General features: G+C 41.1%; 1 protein-coding gene across 5 annotated transcripts in view; it reads left to right on the top strand.

Moving 5' to 3' along the window:
• The window catches only part of MEF2A (myocyte enhancer factor 2A), a 164,521-nt gene extending 142,424 nt beyond the window's left edge, over positions 1-22,097 (top strand). For 4 of the 5 annotated variants that reach the window (XM_047086529.1, XM_047086528.1, XM_047086527.1 and 1 more), the window contains 3 exons: positions 12,802-12,928; positions 16,572-16,698; positions 18,032-22,097. In XM_047086529.1, coding sequence (XP_046942485.1) covers positions 12,802-12,928; positions 16,572-16,698; positions 18,032-18,380 — 603 coding nt within the window. In that variant the 3' untranslated portion in view covers positions 18,381-22,097. The remainder of the gene's footprint in view (positions 1-12,801; positions 12,929-16,571; positions 16,699-18,031) is intronic. The other variant, XR_006963389.1, reaches the window with a different exon arrangement.
• The last annotated feature ends 1,735 nt before the right edge of the window (positions 22,098-23,832 follow it).

The raw sequence follows: 23,832 nt of genomic DNA, 5'->3' as shown, positions 1-23,832 counted from the left end.
ATCTTCTATGCATTGTCCTATTTGACTGTCAATTATACTGTAATTTTGGCTAGGTAGAGATGAGGAAACTAGTACTTGTCCAGGGTAATACAAAAGGGAGCCAGGACCAAAATCTTTTAAGTCAAGAAACAAACAAGTACTTTTTCATTTGGAGATAGAAGGCTGGAGACCGCGTGGCTCCCAGCCTTACAATGAAAATGAGTAGGACAGACAGGTTCACAGTTCTCTGTGGATAGATCGTAGTGCTGAGATTTCATGGCAACCAAGTGGCCCGGGCTCTAGGGAGAGACAGAAACTGCAGAGAGAGGACATTTGAGCACTGACTTACCTGGGTAAGACACAGGTAATAAGAGTTAAGCTCAGATGATTGGTGGATTGCTGGAGGTCAACTGTTCACTGGCAGGACAGTGGAAAACCCCTAGGGCTGTGATACAGGAGTCGGAGTTCTTTGATAGGCTTTTTCTCCGTGAACCCCACTAGATACTCACAGAAGAGACTGGGGATACTCTGAAAAAGTCTGTGTAGCATACAAGTGGGAGAGGGGAAGAGCAGCCACCGCACTAGGGATAAAAAGTTTTGCCTGGGCCCTTTTCCCCTTTCTCTCCTATGGACCAGAAGTCTGTGAGGAGATGAAAAACAGAAGGTGTCACCCTGAAGGCACTGGTGACCTCCCATTGTATCTGGAGAAATGGAGATGGAAAAAGATCTCAGCCCATGGTGGAGGAGCAGGGCAGGGTGACCGAGAAGCACCACAGCCTGGGGTACGGCACCAACAAGAGAAAGCTTCATACTGAGAATGGAGCAGTCACTGGGGAAAAAACAAACTGCCCCTGACAAATCAATGCTCACGTCTTCCCAGAGGGATTTGAGGCCCATGGTGGATGTACTGAGGGTAACCATTGCAACAGTGAAGCTCAAACCCAGCCCAATTCCTAATTAAATGAACTCAAATCATACACTAAAGACCTAGCAAGAGGAAAGACCTGTAGGTCAGTGGCATTACCCAAACTGCAATACAAAGAGAAAGAAGAGTGAAAATAAATGGCGCAAACAGCAGCAGAACAAAGCCTTCAAGAGCTGTAGACTTTTATCAGGTGGATTAACATGTTTGTAATTGGACTTCCAAAAAGAGAAGAGAGAGAACAGAGCAGAAGAAATATTTGGAGAAATCATAACAACACCAAGTAGGATAGGTACACACACATTCAGACTGCTAAAAGCAAAAGACAAAGAGGAAGAATCTTAAAGGCAGCCAGAGGGAAGAGACAGAAGAACAAAGGTAAGAATTTATAACATATTTCAGAAACTACACAAGCTGCAGAACAGCGGAGTGACAAAGTACTGAGATCCAAAACAAAACCCCCTCAACCTAGAACTCTGTATCCAGCAAAAATATCTTTCAAAAATGAAAGAGAGAAACTTTCTCAAACAAAAAACCTGGAGGATACATTGCCGGCAGACCTACTGTACAAGAAATGCTAAAGGAAGTCCTTCACAGAAGGAATATGATACCAGCAAAAACTTGGATCTATACAAAGCAACAAAGAACAATGGAAATGAAGTAAATGAAGATAAAATAATTTTATAAACATTTTATTTTAGAACAATTTTAAATGTCTACAAAGATTACAAAGATAGGATAGAAAGCTCTACACACCCAATTTCTCCGATTGTTGACATCTTGCATTAGTATGGTACACTTGTTGCAACTAACAAGTCAGTGTTGATACACTGTTATTAACTGAAATCCATACTTTATTCAGATGTCCGTAGTTTTTAACTGCATGTGTTTTCTGTTTTGGGATCCCATCCAGGACACCAGGTTACATTTGGTAGTCATGTCTCCTTAGCCTCCTCTTGGTTGTGATAGTTCGTAAGACTTTCCTTGCTTTAATGACCTTGACAGTTTTGAGAAGTACTGGTCAGGTATTTTTGTAGAATGCTCCTCAGTTGGGATTTTTTTCTCATGATTAGACTAGGGTTATTGGTTTCAGGGAGGAAGGCCATAGAGGTAAAGTGCCATTTTTATCACATCATATCTATCATTATCGGTAATTACTATTGATGGTAACCTTGGTCACCTTGCTGATGTAGTGTTCCATGGGTTTCTCTGCTGCAAAGTTACTCTTCTTCCTTTCCAAACTGTCCTCCTTGGAAGGAAGTCCCTATGCAAGGTCCATACTTAAGGAGTGGGGAGTGAGGCTCTACCTCCTTGAGGGCAGAATGTCTACATCAGTTATTTGGAGTTCTTCTGCACAGGTGACTGATCTGTTCATTTTCATTTATTTAATAATTTATGTTAATATGAACTTACGGACATTTATACTTGGGGTTATAATACTCCTAAATTCTGTGAATACCTAATTTTACCAATACTGTCTTATTCTTTTGCTCACATTGTTCTAGCTTTAGCTATTGAGGACTTGTTGGGTGGTTCCTGTGCCTCTCTCACACAGTCATCCTCATGGGGTTTTTTTGGTGGCGGGGAGCATGGGGGAGTTGCTTGGAAATTTCTCAGGTAGTACAAAATGCTGTAGGCTCATCCTATATATTTCCTGCCCCAGTGCTAGAACCGGGCATTTCTCCAAGGAACCTTGGTTCCTTTTATTGGAGAATGGTATTAGAAACCAAAATCTGGGCATTTTCCTTTTTTAAAATTGCTCCAAAAGATCACCAGCTTTCTAAGCAAAAACAGTGGGAATGAATTTTGTACTTCTAGCACATGTAAAAATAAAATACATGGCAACAGAAGACAGAGAGGCAAATCGTAAATACACTGTTCTAAGCCCTTAACCTACACCTAACGCGATACCTATTTGAAAGTGAACACTAGAGAAAACATACCATACAAACATTAACCATAAGAAGGCCAGCATAGCCATAATGATTCCAAACAATGTAGAGTTTACAGTCAGGAATATTACCAGTGATAAAGAAGGACAGCACATAGTCCAATTTCCAAGAAATATCTTTTTAAAAAAAATTTTTTAATGTTTATTTTTGAGAGAGATGGAGTGTGAGTGGGGGAGGGGCAGAGAGAGTGGGAGACACAGAATCTGAAACAGGCTCCAGGCTCTGAGCTGTCAGCACAGAGCCTGACACGGGGCTCAAACCCACGAACCATGAAATCATGACCTGAGCTGAAGTCGGACGCTTAACTGACTGAGCCACTCAGGTGCCCCTAATGTTTGTTTATCTTTGAAAGAGAGAAACAGAAACACAGAGTGCAAGCAGAGGAGGGGCAGAGAGAGAGGGAGGGGCAGAGAGAGAGGGAGACACAGAATCCGAAGCAGGCTCCGAGCTGTCAGCACAGAACCCAACTTGGGGCTCAAACTCACAAACCTCAAGATCATGACCTGAGCCGAAGTCAGACACTTAACTGACTGAACCACCCAGGTGCCCCAAAGAAATAAGTATCTTTAATGTATATGCACCTAACAGAAGACCTTCAAAATTTATAAAGCAAAAACTGATAGAATTAAAAGGTGAAATAGAAAAATCCACAACTGTACTTGGAAATGTACATAAGTACGTGAGTATGCCTCGTGATAAACTCCTCAGTGAAATACTGGTAAATAATTTTCATCAATGTGTAAAAAGGGATAGTGTATCAAAACCAAATGGTTTCATCCCAGGAATACAGAAGCTGGTTATATGAAAAATTATCCATATAATTCACTGTAAACAGAATTCAGCGTTTATGATAAAAACAAAAATTTTTCAGCAAACTAGGAAAAGATGGGAACGTCTTTAACCTAATGAAGAACATCTACAAAAGTCCTACAAGTAAGGTGCTTAATTAAAATAAAGGGAAAATACTGTATTTTATTAATTTAGGAACTAGGCAATGATGTCTGTTCTCACCACTCATCTTCAGCATTGTATTAGAAGTCCCAGCCAGAACAGTAAAGCAAGAAAAATCACTAAAATGTACACATTTTGGGAAGGAAGAAATGAAACTGTCTCTATTCACAGAAGACATAATTATTTATGTAGAAAAGCATAAAGAATCTGTAAAACCAAAAAACAAAACCCAACCTCCTGGGACCAGTCAGTGAGTTTAGCAAGGTCATGGGGTACAAAGTCAATATATAAAAGTGGATTGTATTCTTATACTAACAATGAATAACTGGAACTTTGAAATTTAAAAATCCCATTTATATAGCACCAAAAATTAAAGAAATACCTAGATAGAAATCAGACAAAATGTGTTCATGATTTGCATGCTAAAACCTACAAAACAGTGTTGCAAGAAATCAAAGGCTTTTATGAATAGGTACATTATGTTAATGGATTTGAAGACTCAGTATCGTATGTCTCTTATTCCTAAATTGATCTATACATTAAACTAATCCCAATCAAAATCACAGTAAGCTGTTTTGTAGGTATCAATAAACCAATTCTAAAATATATATGGAAAGGCAAAGGAACTATAATAGCCAAAAGTTTTGAAAAAGAACAAAAAATAGGAAGATACTACCTGGTTTCAAGAGCTGCTATAAAGCCATGGTAATCAAGAATGTGTGGTACAGGCACAAAGATGGGCACGTAGATCACTGGACAAAACAGAGAGCCCAGAAAATAGACCTACACAAATACATTCAGTTGGTTTTTGGCAAAGGCAGTAAAGCAATTCAGTGGAGAAAGGATAGTTGCTATAACTAACTCTGTTGGAACAATTCAACATCCATATGCAAAAATAAAATCTCAAAGTAGAACTCCTACCTTATACAAAAATTAACTCAAAATGTGTCATAGACTCAAATGCAAAATACAAAAACCCTGAAACTTCTAGAAGAAAACATTGGAAAAAAACAATATACCACCAAAAGCATGGTCCATAAAGAAGTTTGATATATTGATGCTTATCAAAATAGTTTCACTATCAAAAAAGTTTTACTCTGTGAAGGCCCTATCCAGAGAATAAAAATATTAGGAGAAGCTGTTTGCAAATCACATATCCAGTAAAGGACTTGAGTCCAGAATGCTACAACTATACATCTATTAGAATGGCTAAAATTTTTAAAAATAAAATCATAGGGAATATAGTCAGTGATACTGTGACAGCATTGTTTGGTGACAGATGGTAGCTACACTTGTGAGCACAGCATAGCGTATAGAGTTGCTGAATTGCTGTGTCGAACACCTGAAACTAATGTAACATTGTGTGTCAGCTATACCCAAGTAAAAGTACCCAACAAAACCAAAATACTAAAAACACCCAAGTTCTGGCGAGGATGCAGAACAGCAAGAACTCTCCCACATTCGTGCTTGGAATGCAAACTCATACACCACTTTGGAAAACAGATCAGCATCTTTTTATGAAGTTCAGTATATACTTGTCATACAACCCAACAATTCTCTCCTAGAGAATTTTCCCAAGTGAATTAAAACTATCTTTCTACAGAAATCAGTATTTTTCATAGTTGCCAAAACCTTTGAAGACAACCTAAATGTCCTTCCAGCAGATGAATGGGTGGATGCTATACACAGTGTGGAACATTCAAAGGAATACTGCTCAGCAATAAGAAAGGATGAGCTATTTATTCACAGCAGTATAGATGAATCTTAAATGAATTTTACTAAATGAAAGAAGCTGGATCCAAAAGACTACATAGTATATGATTCCATTTACATTTCCTTCTGGAAAATGCAAAGCAGATGAGTGGTTGTTGCCAGGGATGGAGAGAGGAGTTGACTACAAATTTGAGGTGAATTTTTGAGGTAATGGAACCATTCTGTGATCCTGTGTTGTTAGATGTACGTATGAGTCAATGCTTGTGTTAAAATCCGTAAAAACTATACAATACATAGAGTGACTTTTACCATATGCAGTTAAAAACCAGGATTCCAGGGGAATTGAAGACTGAATGCAGACCGTGACATGTGAATATAACTGTATCACAAGTGGGTGAGATGATGGCACTGAAGGGGATGAGGAAGAAAAGAGCTCCCAGTAACTTTGGACATTGTTTTATTCTAGGTAGAACAAAAAAATTGTAGGAAATCATTGTGTTCAAGATAGTAAATTTGTTACACAGTCAAAACAGTGAATACGTTATAGATAGAGAAAGCCAGATTTCTCATTTTTGGGGAAAAAAAAGTTACAAATAAGCAAGGTGGGTGTGGGGTTGGGGGAGGCTACAGTGAACCCTGTGTTTCTGGGTTGCAGTTGGAAGTTTCAGTGTGGTTTTTTTTGACATATATAGGTAGAGAAATATAAATGTATATACACATGAATAGTACACATCATACGTTTCCTAGCTCTGTCTGCTTGATAGGCCCTTGAAACAGTGACACCTGGTAACTGAGTACAGCTAGTGCTGGATCTTTGTCTCTAAACATTCTCCAACAAAGGGAATCAGGACTCCTCGGAGAAGTGATTGTAGAGCTGTGGTGACGAAAATTCAAGATGAGTCAGAGAGGTGCCAAAGGATAAGGAAGTGCAGGTGAAAAGGTCACAGGAACCAGCCTTTCAGGAGAGTTCCCAGTGGCCAAAATGAGAACAGTTTAAGAACAAAATAAGTAATAGTAGATTTGGATTATTACCCAAGGAAAAAAAATACCAAGTCTATTACCGATACGAGTAAATTATTGAATAAATGAATGGAGAAGGGACAGCTCTTCCTTAGAGAAGAATTCTAATTAACATATGTGAACAGAAAGAGCGAAATAGCAAATCATTGTTATAACACTACAGTACAGAGACCAGGCCAGGCAAGGTCAACGGATGTTAAAATGAGTGAGCAAAAGTTTAAGGAAAAACAGGGTATTTGCACATCCTCAAAATGTCTCTCCCCAAATAATTGTTGATTACAAAGGAAAGGTGGTGATTTTTGCAGTGGGGAATGCTCGAAGATGTAACCTTAACCGGGCAATCAAGCTTGACATCACTGGTAATGAGATGGCATGTCTTCTGAAATGATGTGCTAAGAGGGTCACAGTCACCTTCTTTGGTATTCTTGCAAAAATCCACGCTCTTTATCTAACTGAGAAAATAAAAGACCCACATTGTCTTTTATTCATTCAACAAGATATTCGACCAGTACTCTTCAAAGTTATCAAGGTCATGAAAAACCAGGAAAGATGGGAGGGAACTGTCGAAGACTAGAGGAGACTAAGGATGCATGACAATTAAGGGCATATGGGACGCAGGATTTGGTCCTCAATCAGTACAGGGACATGGTGAAGAAGACCAGAGAAGTCCAAGTGAAGTCTGTAGCTTTCGTTTCTGCTATGGTCTTTTTATTAGTTTTGACAACTGTAACATGTTTCTTTGGAATGTAAACCTGGATGGGGGGGAACTGCTGGGGTACAGTATGTGATGCTATGCTCTGTTTGTAGCTGCTCTCTAAGGGTAAAATTATGTCAGGATACAAAGTGAAAACTACATACATACATAACAAAGAAATATACTCTACCCTCCCTCCCCCCCCCCCCCCGCCAAAAAAAAGGAGTTCAGAAAAAACATTTAAGCATTTTGGATAGTCACCTTTCAGGAACAAGATGTGGAATGCCTGCCACTATTTTTCAGAAATGAAAACCATAGGAAGGTTCATTTAAGACTCAGAAATATGTTTATAAGAATTAGCAGTAAACTGCAGAATTTAAGACAAAACTGCATTTAGGCATTTAGCAACTGGTCAGGATCGCTGGTCTTTTTTACAGAGATCATGAAGCTTCTTTGCAGAATACTCAAAATTTGCCATATAAATAATTTTACACCCTTTTCCCTGAGGTTAAAGTGAAAACTAATACATCACACACCCATAGTATTTTGATGCGAATCTTATCATTGGAGATGTGTAAAAATATCTATAACTAAACAGTCGAAGAACATTTTACCCATATTTGAAACAGCAGTTGTAGACCAAGTGATTATTTCTCAGAGTAGATGACCAGCCTCCCTGTTTTATAGTGTTTGCGGATGAACTTGCTTTCAGATTGGGATTTCATGTATCAGTGGTGCCTATAAAGATACCTTCCATAGATTGACAAATTTGACTTACTCAAAGTAAAATAAGGAAAAAACTAGTTAGCAGATGATTTCTAGCCTAATGTTTTCTAGATGCTTAAGAGAAAAGGAGCGAATACATTTCATTCAGCTCTTTTCTGGACATGATTTATCAGTTCACTTCTCTTCCAGTCTCATTTTCTTCATAAGTGTGGCTTTTCCACAGTGAAATTATATTTATGAAAATGGTATTTGCAGATGATCTATAAATCTGTTATTTAAAATTGTTACTAACAAATGTTTGAGTTCTTGTTTCATAACACTGTGCTAGCTGCTGTGGGATAAGGAAACAAAATAATTTCTGCCGACCAAAGAGCACACATCTAGAAGATGAATAATGGACATGTGTGACACAGTGGGCTAGGGACGGGAGGATGAAGTATTCTCAAGATTTCAAATATAAACTGGTATCGTGATGAGGAACTCCTTTGACATACTGTTGCAGCAGCTGGCTGTGTGTAGGTGAGGCCAGCATAGGAGCCGATGAAGCCTGGGGGGAGTGGTGTCTTTAAAGCCTGTCTTTCTTCTGAAATCAACTACCAGTGAAGAAACAAGTAATTTAGATTTGTATTCGTTGCATATATATAATCATCTCTTGAGAGTTCCAAGTAACTGCCAGTGTCCAAATAACATGTTTTTCTAAAGAAATATTTTATTTTTGAGTATCAACAGTCTTAGTAACTCTTGTATCCCTCTTATGTGCTGAGTACAGTCGGAGGAAGAGGAATTGGAGTTGGTGAGTGTGCCTGAAGGGAGTTACAAATGATCTAGAAAGTACTAATTCTCTTAAACGTTTTTATCTAATGAGTGTTCCCTTTGTTACACAGTTTTTCTTGTAGTTACTAAACACTGCAAGCACTTTGAATAACTGAACCAAGCTACTGGAACTACAGAGTCTGTCTCGTTTCTCTACGTATAATTATGTATCTTGACCCCTTTTGTTTGCTGGAGGGAACACTGGAACAGAGCCTTTAAAAACAAGAGTTGTCAATGATCACAAGACACTTACTTGTTAAAGATTTTTTTAAGGAAAGATACAAAATACCGTATATAGTTCCCCAAATTATTAACATGTTTTTAGAAAATGACCTCACCCTAGAAGTTCCTCAGATTGTAACACATGGTCTTGTGCCATTTCTCTTTCCTTCAAAAAGATGACATCATTTTTGGTGAGGTCACCTTTTTCAGCGTTGGAATTATTTCATACTATCTGAGATGATCTGAACAATAAGGGGGTTCCCTGTTTACTAAAACGAATGTAATTTACACAGATTTTATACTTTTGTCTAGCAGGAGATACTCTGCTCTTAAAAGTAGCTATTACTTTTTTTCTAGAACAAATGATTTCTATTGGCTTTTCTTCTAGAAAGTAAATCTGACTAAAAAGAACTTTCATTTGATCTATTCTTTGGGAACTAAACTCCCAGATTCACAGAAATGATCATATGAATTCAAAGTCAGCTGCTAATTGGATATTTATAAGGTGGAAAAACTTGAAAATGTTTTAGTTTGTAGCATGGACAGGTGTTCAGATTGCATGAGAGCATGGGGGGAAGGCATCTGTTGGTTGTATTTGTATTTTATTATTACATATATATGCATGCTGGTTGTGTTTTGCACAGTTTTTTTTTCTTTTTAGATAAGGTTGTCTGTGCTCTGTCCTTAAAATAAGAGATCATTCTTTAACTTTGTGATCACTCACAGTTTTAGATGTGGTTTTCTATTTAGGTAAACTAAAATATATTAGTTCGCTGACATTGTGGTGTTGATTACATCATGTGTAGATTCGGACTTTCTTCTGGGGAAATACTGTATTTACTGATACAGCAATGATTAGAAAACGGAGGTTTAAGTGTATAATTCGGTATAAAATAATTCATCTTAGACTAGTTACCTTAAGTTGTCAGGAGTGCTTCCTTTCAATTCTCTAGCAATATGCTGCCCTCTAGTGGTTTCACAAGTCGCTTACTCAGAAAAGTCAATGCCATGGAGATTAGGATCTTTTGATGGCTGGAACCAATATGTTGGTGTTCACTGTTGTGCACGCATACACACACACACACACACACACACCACCCCTTCTGGAGGTCATGCCAGGAAATTGCCATGGAGATGAAGCTCTGGCATGGATAGAACCAGGCCAAACTGGGTCATGCTGTGTTCTTTTGCCTAGTATTTGACTCTTGAATTTCCAGTGACCAAATCTTAGAACAAATTATATACTCCAAAGTATATCTCTACCTCAAAAATTCATTAAAATTATTAACTTGATGCTGAGATGAAAGTGTATTTCCCAGTTACCATAGAGTGACTTCCACATTCCTTAAAATACACCCCCAGTTACAGAATCTCAAAGATAAATTTCTAAATCTTTGTAAACTACAAAATGCAGAAAGCATAAAAGGTATTTGTAATTAAGAAACAAATACATAACCTGAAACTATAAACAGTTCATATCCTTTATAACTTATGCTGATTCAGACTCTATTAAATTTTTTTTGGTGTTTATTTTTGAGAGAGAGGGAGAGAGTGTGTGTGTGTAAGCAGGGGGGAGGGGCAAAGAGAGAGAAGAGGCAGAGAATCAGAAGCAGGCTCCGTGCTGTCAGCACAAAGCCCGACTTGGAGCTTGAACTCACAAACTGTCAGATCATGACCTGAGCCAAAGTCAGATGCTCAACTGACCGAGATACCCAGGTGCCCCTTTTTTTTAAATTGTTTTTAATTGCTGAATCAGACTGTAAAACTTAATTAGTTTTAAATGTGGAGCTCTGTGGTCAAAACCAAAATAATAATTACAAACACCATCTATTAGCATTTAGGAAGTTGTTCAAATTGATTTGAACTCTCAGATATAATCATGGATGGCTCTGACCCAAAGTGAGGAAGGACGGACTGGTGCCTTGGGGCCTACACTAAAAACTCTTCTGGTAAGAGCCTGGCTACATAGATTCCTTGAGCAGCCTTGCTGTACTAAAACACCTTTACTTCATGGTAGCTCCAGGGGGCATACCTATGTCAGAAGGAATAAATATATCTTCCCCCCTCTTTTTTTGTTAACCAGTTATAGAAATCTTGGGAGGGTTTCTTGGGACAATAAAGATACTGTGTTACATCTGTATAGTACTTCAGTTACCAAAGCACTTCCCACCTATGATCTCAATAGAGCTTCACAAGGTAGGACTACAAGATCACTGTCTTCCCTACTGTACAAAGAGGTACAGAGAGGTTAAATGATTTCCCCCTACTTAGGAAATAGTGAATTTGTGACAAAAACCCAGGTGCTATAGCCACATACTAAATGGTCTTTGTTAATTGGAATAGAAACTTCAAGACTGGGTGGAAAATACAAACTAAAAAGAAATAAACAGATCTGGATCCGAATCAAATGATGAACATTCAAGCATCTAAATCTGGCCAAAGGCCTTCATCTAAAATGGTGATAGAGAAAACCGAATCACACTCTTGAGTCTTCATAATCTTAAGGGCATTGAATTGTGGTTTTATTGATATGACTTAGACCCCCAAATGTCAGTTTTCAGGCTGTAATTTCATTTAAAATAATAATAACCCTGGAGGAGATATGCTTTGGCCTTCTTGTGTGCTGACTGCATGGATCAAGGAGTCTATTCCTCTGATCTTCATTTTGGAGTGTTCCCTTAGGCCACTGTGGTGAGAAACTGCTCTGTCATCCCCCAACATGTACTGGAGTGGCCATCTTAAACTGACTTGATTATTCAATAGTTGATTTTTTTTAAATTTTTTTTTTAACGTTTATTTATTTTTGAGACAGAGACAGAGCATGAATGGGGGAGGGTCAGAGAGAGGGAGACACAGAATCTGAAACAGGCTCCAGGCTCTGAGCTGTCAGCACAGAGCCCAACGCGGGCTCGAACTCATGGACCGCGAGATCATGACCTGAGCCGAAGTCGGCCGCTTAACCGACTGAGCCACCCAGGCGCCCCGATAGTTGATTTTTAAAATTCATTCCTAGTGTAGATAGAATACCACGTAGATGGAGTCAGTCAGCAAGCATTTAATTTCGCTCCATTCACAGCTCTACCAAAAGTATGTTAGTCACAAGCTTTCTCTATGCAAAGCCTCTCCTTTCAGAAGAGTTGGGGACTGAGGGATGCATATCCGAACCTACTGCTAAGAAATAGGTCACTGGGTGGGTGATGTTGACAGTGGAGGAGGCTGAGCACATACGGGGGTGGGGTAAGTGGTGTGTGCGCAGTGTGCGGGCACATCAACTGCAGGGTCACCAGGAAGGAAATCTGAAAGCAAGCTGTACTTCAGCAAGCCAAGACTTAAAACCATGTTAACATGGAAATGCTGCAACTATAAGTAGTTTTGATCCCTAAACTCATGGACTTACATTGTCTGTATACAAATGACTTTTGCTCTCTTCAGGTCTTTAAAACCCAGACGTTGATTTCAGGTAGCCTGGCAGTTTTTGTAGCGCCATTGAGTCCTTATTTATGTTAACACATAAAAGTGTTATCACCCATAATGCAAGTTTCTGTTTTAAGGGTATATCCTCGACATCAATAAACTCTGAAAAAGACAAGGGAAAATGAATAGTTAACTATGTTCCTTGAAATTAAACATTTAGTTATTCCCATTAGTATTTTTAAAGATTTTTTTTCACATTATCACTGTTTTAAGAAATGATGACATTCACATCATAAAACTGTGAAAAATGTCACTTTTAAATTGAATGTTATTTTTAAAATACTAAGTCTGAGTATAAATACTCAAATAATGACACTTTTTCTTCCCTCTCACAGAATACCCAGAGGATAAGCAGTTCTCAAGCCACTCAACCTCTAGCTACCCCAGTCGTGTCTGTGACCACCCCAAGCTTGCCTCCACAGGGACTGGTGTACTCAGCCATGCCGACCGCCTACAACACTGGTGAGCCTGCTCTCGTGCCTTTTGTGGATTTTAGTTTTGTGATCAGCATGTGCTTTTGTGATTTTTTTTTTAAGTGTATTGATCGAAATAAATGATTTCCAGTGTTTTAGATTCACATTTGGATGTATTAAAAAAAACAAATACTAGCTTTGAAAAATGTACAGAAAATACATTGACTGTAGAATGGTTTCCCAGCATCGACCTTTACTTCCCCCTGACAAAGAAACAGGCGGCCGTTCTCACAATTCCGGCCCGTGCGTCAGACCGAGGAGGATGGACTGTCGTCGTTTCTCATCGCACAGTCCCTCACTCTTCCCAGCTGTTGAAGGAAGAGGTTTTTCTCTTCATGCCGTGTTAGCCAGCTTGGGGAAGACGGAGCCTCCTTGCACTCGGGACCCCGCAGGGCAGTGGATGTGTCACTGTGCCGGGCACGTTGTGTTGTCCTCCCATGTGTTTGTGCCCTGGGAGCAAGACCAGGCCCTTTCTTGTTTCTCCTCAGAGCCAGTCACTCCCCTTTTGGGAGAGGAGCTTTTCACCCATTTATGTTTATTTAGACGTTTCATTTTAAAATCCACTATTTCGGGGTGGTGTTAAGAAAAGCTACAACCGCTGCCCTGAGTGCAGGGGTCCGTGGAGCCGCGCAGACTGTGTGGACAGTCCTCCACATACATCCGCCCTTCCGGGGAGAGGCAGGAGGTGTGTGGCTGCACTTTCACCGGCTGAGAGGCAAGCACCCGACGCTTCAGAGAAGGAAACGGTTAAATTTTACCTTATCAGTTATGAAGAGACTGCAGTATAGGGCGTATATTCTTCTCATGATTCTTCTAAGTAGACTGTAATAAAAACCAGCTAATTTTAGACTTCAGGGTAAATGCTTTAGCACGGTGTTTTCAAACTGCTGTCTGGAGCTCCCTGAGGCCACTGATACATTTGATTGTCACTTTAATTGCATGTAGTGAACTTAAAACAAAATTGTAAAAGGTTTTGTTGAAAAAGCCTTTCAGAAAAATGTCGACCTTTTCTAATCGATATGAAAAAGAAACATGTCCGAATCTACTAAGTGCAAAATCTAGGGTAAAACAAGAGATTACGCATTCATAGAAATTGTTTCATTCCACTGATGACCAGCTAGCTGTATGAGTGACAGTATGCTAGGGACATAGCTTTTCTCCCGAGTTTCTGCCAGCTAAGGAGCAGGACATACATGAGATGGCAGCTATGGAGGTAAAGTCCTCAGTGGCCGAGGTTGGCAGTTTGTGCTCTGAGACTTGAGCATGTGAGGAGGAAAGAGGGAAATCTAAGAGCTAGAATGTTCCAGAGGGATACTAGTTGAGAAGATGGGGCTTGAACTGGTATTCAAGTGAGAGTAGTTTACTGAATAATACTTCATGACGGGTTTTTCAGTATACTTAGAAACTCCACTATGCTTGTTTTTAGAAATGCAGTTGGATTCGCAAGAACGTGTTTTTCTAAAAGTCCAGAAGGATTCACCAAAACATAAAAATGGAGTCCTGTTCTCTCAAAACCATCAATCGCGTGGCTTCAGTCTGATTCCTTCTTTTAACTTAGACTTTGCACTCTTTTTCAGAGCATGTATTTGGCTTAATTTTACCATATTATCTTTAATGTATTTAGTTGCCCTTTCTAAAAATATAACCGTTTTCATCTTTCTTTAGTATATCATCTGGCTTTCGGTACATATTTAGAGTCAGACTTGTGCCAGATGGTCAATAAAGGGATAAAAAAATGAGCAACATTTCAAAAAATACAACAGTTGTTATGCAGACACTTCCTCATGCCCATCAGTAAGGTCACTCCCAGCTTCCTAGACTTGCTCGTGCATCCATTCAGCACATACTTATCAAACACCTACTATGAGGCAGGTACTGGGCCAGGTACAACAGGAGTGTGGCTAGTAGTGGAACTTAGGGAGTGTTGGGGGAGAAAGACACAGGATAGACAGCTCTCGGAATAATTTATTGTAGTCATATTAAGAGCTGCATTGAAGCGTTGACCTGAAGGAGCACAGGTGACTCAGCCAGGCAGAGTGTGGAGAGTGTTCCAGGGAGAGGGAGCATTGTGTACAAAGACGAGGAGATAGGAGCATGATGGGGAGGACAGGGATGGTGGAGGGCAGTTAGAGTTGAAACTGTAGAGGTAAGAAATTTAGAGGCCATGTTGAAGATTTTGGATATTGAGAGTGCTGGGAAGCCATAAAGTTTTAAGCAGAGAGGTAGCATGACCATATTTGTTGTTTTAAGATCACATTGACTGCAGTGTTCAGAGGGGCAAAACTGCATGCAAGGAACCCACGTGGGGGGCTGGATCAATGGCCCCAGTGGCGAATACTGATGGCTCGGACTGGAGTGGTGCTGGTAGAGCTGGTGACTCAGGCAGTATGGAGAGACAGTACGTAGAATTGAGCAGCCTTGGTGGTTGGTGGTGGAAGTAGGAGGGAAGTATCAACACCCACAGGCCTCTGGCACCAGCAACGAGGTGAAAGTCGGTGCCGTTTATCAAGATGAGGAGGTTTGGAGGAAAAGAGGAATCCAGCTTGGGTGTCAAATTTGAGTGGTTTGGAGGGACATCCAGATGGATGTAGCAAGTTAGCAAGTAGGGGGTTGGGAATACTGGAGGTGGAGAGAGTTGTGAGGCGCAGGGGGGCGCTGTGGAAGGCAGCGGTGCTCGGGTGTCCCCACACCAGCCTCTGGGAACGCACCAGGCGGTCAGGAGACCGTGGCATGAGGAGCAAGCGTAGAGGCAGGCGGAACCCGAGCACCGCCTGCACTGTTTCCGCTCCGGTCCTTTTTTATTGACGTTAATTTGCTAGGAAGACCAACTTATTTAAATACCTCTCTTGAGACATGGAAAAGCAGTTGAAACTGGAAGGGTTTTTGCCACCTCTCTTTAAAACTAAATGGAAAAGACAAGCGTTAATGAAGAACTGAAATAACTCTATGTGTGAATGATACCTAATGTCCTAAGTCTTGGCTGAAGTGACTTGTGTCTGAAGCATTCATATAAAATAACCTATATTATATATTGTACTCTTGTAACACTTAAGTATTTTCATGAACTTGAAATTGTTTTGCAGGCAGTCAGAAACCTTTGACAGCCCCTGTACTTTGAGCAAATGCCGTTAATCAGTTGTGTAATAATGTATGATTTATGCCACTGAGCTTGGCGCTGCATGGGAAGGGGTGCCGTGTCTTTCCTGTTGCCCTTGTACTTCAAGAACCTAAGACCTGCTGTTCCAGACTCAGCCTGACCTGTCCCTCTTCTTCCGGAGGGTAGTGCTGGGCACATTTAAAATAATGGTTATGTAGGAACATCCTTTAGCAATGGCCTTTTCATTATTTCTATTTACTGGAAAAAGTATCTCAACTTCTTGTGAGACATTAAACTTATAAACATTTAGTACAAAGTTGAAACTTACTGAAATAATCCCAGATAAGCAAATATAGCCAGGACCTGTTGGCCTCCCAGAAGAAGAACCGTTGTGGGGTTAGACCTGTGTGGTGTTTTAGGTTATGAAGTGCCTGGCTTCTCTCAAGCTAGGAGCTTCTGGAGCTACTATTTGAAAAGCCTATTTTGCACAGGCCTCTTATTACACACACGAGCAAGATTTCTTTCCTTGTTTTAGATTACTCGCTGACTAGTGCGGACCTGTCGGCCCTGCAGGGCTTCAACTCGCCGGGAATGCTGTCTCTGGGACAGGTGTCGGCCTGGCAGCAACACCATTTAGGACAAGCAGCCCTCAGCTCTCTGGTGTGAGTAGCTAGAAATTTTCCCCAGATCTCTATTCCCAACCCGTGCACTTTCTTTTTCTAGCTGTTGCAGTCTTCACGCTGTTGACTTTCACATGACTGTCCTACAGTGATTCTTTTTTAGGTAGTACAAGTGTTTGGAGAAAAGATTTTCTTTATGATGATTCTAGATAATAGCTTGGATACCGAGCAAACTAGGCATTCCTTGAAGAAATTCGGGGAGCAAGCCTTCTCTTGTATGGAGGTAGAGAGACACATAGTAACCAAGGGGCACTGTGGCACCGATGTCACCCGTATGCACCTCCTACCTACCCACCAGTGATTAAGCCACCGGTCCCAGCTCTCCTTCCCAACCTCTATGTCTGATTCCAGTGTTGGAAAAAGGCAGCTTTGAGGTATTCAGGCCCACCTACCACTTTTTGGGGGGGTTTTCTCTGCTTTGGTGATTAGATAAGGGATAGAAAAATAAGTGGCCAACCCTCATGGAGGCCAGCTGGGTGTGCTTTTCTGTCTCCTCTGCTGAGATGCTCTCCAGCTACACAGCCCTATTGCTGTCCCGGTTCTGCAGAGGCTCTGTTCCTTCTCCTTCCTGCTAGCGACGCCTGACTCCCCCTGGGCACCACCATACATTCTCTTCACTCAGATCCCCTCACCCTGCCCATAAGGGGTGTTCTCTTTGTTGAACTCTGCTTGGTGAGGTACAGTGTGTGCAGCGAGCCAGCTGGGATCAACCCACGTGAATCCCCATAGCCTGATTCACACACAAGATACCAAACCCCTGCCATTCCTCCCCTGCTATCCACAGAGAAAGCAAAGGTTATTTTCCTTCATTTATTTTCTTTGCATGTTGGCCTCTGAGGCGTCTGTTCATCCTGATGAACACACTAAAAATAGCCCCACAGAAGCAAGTGGAAGTGGCTTGGCACTCAGGATGGGGGAACAGGCTGGACGCACACACTGTGCTGTACTACTCTGAGCAAGTTAGCCTTTCCGAGACCCTTTCCTCACCTGGAAAGTAGGGTGATGTTACTGAAGAAACCAAGGAAGAGAGGAAGCGGAACCCAGGCTGCCGTGTTGTCCCTCTCTCGTCTCTCTGCTGCACAGCATCAGACACTGACACTGTTTTGCATACTTCACCTGCTAGAGTACCACGGGTGTGGGTCGAACTAGCCTCTAAAGCTCCCATCTGTCCTGTTCTTTTTCTTCCACGGAGAGGTAACTAAAACCAGTGTTGGGGAATTCTGACAGCATTTCGGTCAGGCGGTATCTGTAATACACTCCGGTTACACGGATGCGCTCACAAACCACTTAACATCTTTTTTTTTTCTTCCTTCAGTGCTGGAGGGCAGTTATCTCAGGGTTCGAATTTATCCATTAATACCAACCAAAACATCAACATTAAGTCAGAACCAATTTCACCTCCCCGGGATCGAATGACCCCGTCAGGCTTCCAGCAGCAGCAGCAGCCGCAGCCGCAGCCCCCCCAACCCCCCCAGCCCCGGCAGGAAATGGGGCGCTCCCCCGTGGACAGTCTGAGCAGCTCGAGCAGCTCCTACGATGGTAGTGACCGGGAGGATCCGCGGGGCGACTTCCACTCTCCAATTGTGCTTGGCCGACCCCCGAACAGTGAAGACAGAGAAAGCCCTTCTGTAAAGCGAATGAGGATGGACGCGTGGGTGACCTAAGGCTTCCAGGCTGGTGTTTGTACGTGGCGTTACTGCAGTGAACTGCCCTACATATCTAAATTGGTAAATAAGGACATGAGTTAAATATATTTATATGTACATACATACATATATATCCCTTTATATATATATATGTATGTGGGCGTGAGTGTGTGTATGTGTGGGTGTGTGTCACATACGGAATCAGGCACTTACCTGCCTCGTAGATCTGCAGATGTGCGTCCCATGGCAAACAAAGCACCCTGTAGGCGGAGTCTAGTCTGGCACTTCCTTGGACTACTTGTTTCATAAGATAACCAGTTTTTGCAGAGAAACGTGTACCCATATATGATTCTCCCACACTAGCTTGCAGAAACCTAGAGGGCCCCTACTTGTTTTATTTAACTGTGCAGTGACTGTAGTTACTTAAGAAAAATGCTTTGTAGAACAGAGCAGTAGAAAAGCAGGAACCAAGAAAGCAATACTGTACATAAAATGTCATTTATATTAATTACCCAGCCTGGCATGGGTCTCTGTTGCAGAGGGGTGCATGGGAAGGGCTGTTGATATTTTAAAAAACAAAACAAAAAAGCCCCACACATAACTGTTTTGCACGTGCAAAAATGTATTGGGTCAGAGAAGTGATCTTTAGCTAATAAAAAAGAGAGAGAGTAGAAAACACGCATGAGATATTCAGAAAATACTAGCCTAGAAATATAGAGCATTAACAAAATAAATTAATATATTAAGTTATAATTGGACTATGTCAGAAGTTTCTTTTTACATTCATATCTTAAAGAAACTGATTTTAGCTCATGTATATTTTATATGAAAGAAAAGAAAACACCCTTATGAATTGATGACTATATATAAAATTATATTCACTACTTTTGAACACATTCTGCTATGAATTATTTATATAAGCCAAAGCTGTATGTTGTAACTTTTTTTTTTAAGAGAATAGCTTTATCTTGTTTTAACTTTTTAGTTTTATTTTAAGAGGGGAAAAAAAACAAAACAAAAATATCTTGCAAGCAGAACCTTGGAAAAAAAAAGCCATGAACACTTATTATTCTATATGTAAATTAAAAGTTGAGCCAAACTCTTTGTGTATATAGCATCTTAAATATATTATCACCTTTGATGTAAGTACCTATGTATTGTATGGTCACCAGATTAAAAAGTATATTTTTGTGGATTGCCGCCAATTTGGGGGGAAAAGGCGAGATCCTTATCAAGTAGAGTATTCACTGTTTAATATTTACTATTTTGTTAAATATACTGTACTTTGGATTTTAATTATTAGCCCAGTCTTTTTTGGAGGATTGTATAAAGGGGTTTCTCCCCTCACTGGTGGTGAATGTGTGATGTTACATTGTAATCTTTGTGCTGTATGGGTTGAGCATCATTATATATTTTATATGTGTACATAAATAGCAAAGTGGCAAAAAAAAACTGGTGTTAAGTTCATCTTGCATAAATATAAAATGTGTTGTAACAGATTTTATAAGGCATTATTTAAAACTTGCCTTTTGTGAGGAAAAAAATATAGTAGAAAAAGCTGACCTAATTTAACTAATATTAGAGATCATGGCAAAATAGTAGATGAGCACAAAGGTTTTATAAGTGGTAAATGATTAGGGAGAAATAATTTTGGGGGGAAGGGATCTTTTCTTCCTTGACCCTCTAAAATAGAATGATGCAGCTGGTTACAAAATCCTACCATCCTGAACTCTCTGTGCAGTGAAATGACACTTTGGTGTGGGGAGAAATTCTCTCGTGGGCAGATCCTTGGCACGGCCTGCCGTCCTAATGGAGCCCGTGCCGCACTCAGCTTAGCTTCTGAACAAGGCCTTACTCCTCCTGCAGGAAGACAGCGAAGGCGTGATAGCAGGTTCGTGCGTTTCCTGGGCTTGTGCCACAAACAAAATTCAAAGTCCTGTATATCTTTCATCATAGATTTTTTAAATACTCCCTTTCCTGAGAAACTCAAAATAAGGGTTTAAGAGTTGCTGCTATTTTGTATTTTACACTTAATATTGAGCAGCTACCTACAGTTTTTACTTACGTTTTGCTTTTCCCCCTAAATTGCCTTCCTTTTGACAATTTCCTCATAATGCTATTTGTGACAAATCATCAGCCAGGTTTCCTGACTGACACATAGGTATTAGGTACAGGATAAACCTGTGGCGTTCACAACTAAAAAAAATGGAATTCTGTTTTAATTTTCGATAGAGGCCAAAAAAGGGAGGGTGATGTGCCGTCTCCTCTCGTCAGTATAGACATTTGGCTCGTCCTCAGAAAGGATTAGTTTTTCGTTAAAATGTACTTCTTTTACTGAACTACATACAGGCACATTTCTTCATAAGGTCACACTTAATTGAAACAAGACAGTCTCCCAACACTGAATTTCCAAGATGATCCTTACCACTTTGTAAACCATTTATAGCTTTGAAAGTGTTAAGTGATTCTTTCGTTATTATTTATGCATGTTCATGAACTTCTGCTGTACATTGGAATAGGAGTTAACACATTCACATTTACTGTCTATTTTCTTGTGTGCCTTATGAGATGGCTTTTCTGACTGTATCTCAATAGTCTTTCTTTCTATGCAGGTTTATAATCAGTACAACTACTGTTTTCTAAAATAATAGTACACAAGGCTCGGAGTTTGTATTTCAATTACACTGACCAAGTAACAATGTATTCCGTTTTCAGGAAGTGAATATTTGACTGTTAACCCTCTTCCTGTATGCCCAGTGTGACGTGGAGCATACGGACTTGACAGACACCCCTCACCCAGACACCATGTACAAACACATACACATGCACATCTCCTGGTGGAAACCAACTCAGAGCGGGGAAGACACGAATGGTGTTTCTTTAGAACCGACTTTTCTTACCGTTTTAGACTCATGTGTTTTGTATGACACCATCACAAGAAAATTTTATCCTTCAGATGAAGTATTTTATTACTAAAAGACAAAAACAAAAAAAGCTTAGAGTACACCGCACTGGTTGAAGTACAGTTTCCCTCCGTGCGCCGCCCGGCACGACACTGAGAGCAGAGCCACCATCGTATGTCTGCAGATGGTCCCGATCAAAACTCCATCTTTTGAGCCCTAATTCTGTCCATTGTGTTCGAGACTAAATCAGGGGTTTGTTCTAAAAGAACAGTATATGTTTTACCATTTCCTTTACCTATAAGGACAGCTAACAAAGCATTAACATATTTTCTTGATTAACCATCATGCGCACAAGAAATACATAGTAAATAAGGAACCAGAAAACTCCTGGCGTCGGATCATGAGAAGCTAGATGAGTAGAATGTGAAAAAGATTTTACAAATGTAAAACTTTTATTTCTCTGTAGAAACTTTCTTCACTTTGCTGTGCAAGAAGACACTGCTTTGCTATATTTAAAATGGCTTTTTTAAAAAGAGATTTATGTATTTGGTAAATGTTTGTAGTCAACAGTTCACACAAGAAGCTGTACACGGTTTGATCACGTAAAACCGTTTGGCGGCACAAGCTGGACTTTGTTGCCATCCTTGAGATGAACCTTTTAAGAAAAATAAGTTAATCTCAATTTTTCCCTGAATGTGTTGTTTTTTCTTCATTATACAATAAATATTATAGTGAACTTTTTATCAAATGGTTAAGAAAATGCTAGAGGTTGTTGTAAACTATTTGTATCCTGCACTCACTACAGTAAAGACGGACTGGCTTTTCCTGTGTACTCCAGACTCTGTCGTGTTTGCCGCCAGTCGGCCCCTCTGTTCCCCCCCCCCCCCCAGTCCCTCTCCTTTCCCTTCCACTCACAGGCCTCTCCCACCTGCAGATCTCCTTTACTCACCTTGAGACTTGGTCAAGGAGATCACCGTGACGTCTCACCAGCCTCACCCGTAGCTGCTCCCGGGGCCTCCCCTTCTCAGGAAGCAGTGGGCAGTCCGGGCCGCAGCATCAGCGGGCCTGGCCGTCACTGCAGCTGCTGTGGACCCGGTAAGCCCATCCAGGCTCTAGGAATGACTTCTCGCGGGATAGATGATGAGCCAGGGTTGGCGGGGGCAGGCGGGAATACTGCTAAACAGGATCGGATGATATATATAGCAAGTTCTGTCTTTTTGAATTTAGGGAGATGATTTGTTTTACCCAAAATGCATACATGATACTGAGAGAGCGGCAAAAGACAGATTCAGTAAATGAATTGTTTTCAGAAGTGACAGGTGTGAAAACTTGTCTTAAACTGGGAAGTGTGGAAAGTGTTCCCTTCCTTGGGTTTGCCTTTTAAGCCAGCTCCTAACTAAGCAGATTCTTGCTGTCAAATGAAAAGCTAAATTTTTGTGCTGGTTTTACTTGCTGGCTACAGTGAGGCTCTTATTAGCAGGTTTTGAAAGCCGGTGTAGTCCTGTGGCTAAAAATAGTTTAATCACAGCTGCAGCTACTTAAAATCAATTCACTGCGATTTCCTAGTTAGCTCCCACGGGTGCCTTCCTCTAGGCTTTATCTTGCTTTTAAGCCGATTCTGCGTCCGACTGGCACCAGCCAAGAAGATGATTTTTCAGTCGGAGCCCTCTGCCAGCTGGATGGCCCAGCCTGCTCCCCTCTGCCTGTCGGGTCTCTCCGTACAGGGTCAGAGCAGCACCTGCTGTAGAACTGAGGAAACCAGTGTTTCTTCCCACCTTCCACACAAAGTGAAGGGGGTTCACAAAGTGAAGATTTCCTGAACACTAAGGAGAGGGACTCCTCAGGGGCAGAGGGCACGAGTGCCATCACACAGCAGAATGTGCTTAGCCCAGAAAGTAAGAGGTGAGCCCCGATCCCCAGCTGTCCCGGGGTGTGAGCTGAGGATGAGCTCCTCTGAGCCAGCCCCCAGCCAATGACCGCACACAGCCTGGGGCACGCCCCTTCCCTCCTGCAAGAAATCTTGAGCTCCCAACTCCGTCCGTGTCTGCTTCCCAGACGACCTAGGCTGACACGTAGCTCGCCCAGCTTCAGAGAACGTGTCCTAGACTTAAGTCACTTTCTTACATCTTGCGCCTGCTCACCGTGTCCCAAAACAGCCGAAGGCAGCTGGGGAAGAAAAAGCAAAAATCACATTTGTACTAACTGGGTTCTCTGTATGATCCCCCTCCCCCTTTTTAAGCTTTATTAAAGCTTTACTTTGAACTAATTTTTAACTTCCAGAAAAGCTGCAAAAATAATCGTTTCCATATATCCTTCCCCCAGCTTTCCCTAATGTTAACGTTTACATAACCATCCTACTACTATCAGAACCAGGAAACTGACGCTATTACCACTAAGCCCCGCCTCCTGTCACTGGCCAGCATTACCACACCTGTCACTAGCTCCTCCAGTGCCAGCGCAGCCACTGGCAGGCACACCAGCAATGGGGCCCCAGCAGCTGCTTGCATGTCAAGATCAAGCCCTGCCTTGTGTTACCGGCCAGCACCACCATGCCCACCTGTAGCTAT

The sequence above is a fragment of the Lynx rufus genome, unplaced genomic scaffold, assembly GCF_022079265.1.
Source record: "Lynx rufus isolate CCGP_SWC_20201006 ecotype Redwood Valley unplaced genomic scaffold, mLynRuf1.p SCAF_21, whole genome shotgun sequence".
Taxonomy (NCBI): Eukaryota; Metazoa; Chordata; class Mammalia; order Carnivora; family Felidae; genus Lynx; species Lynx rufus.
This window is presented reverse-complemented; position numbering and strand designations above follow the sequence as displayed.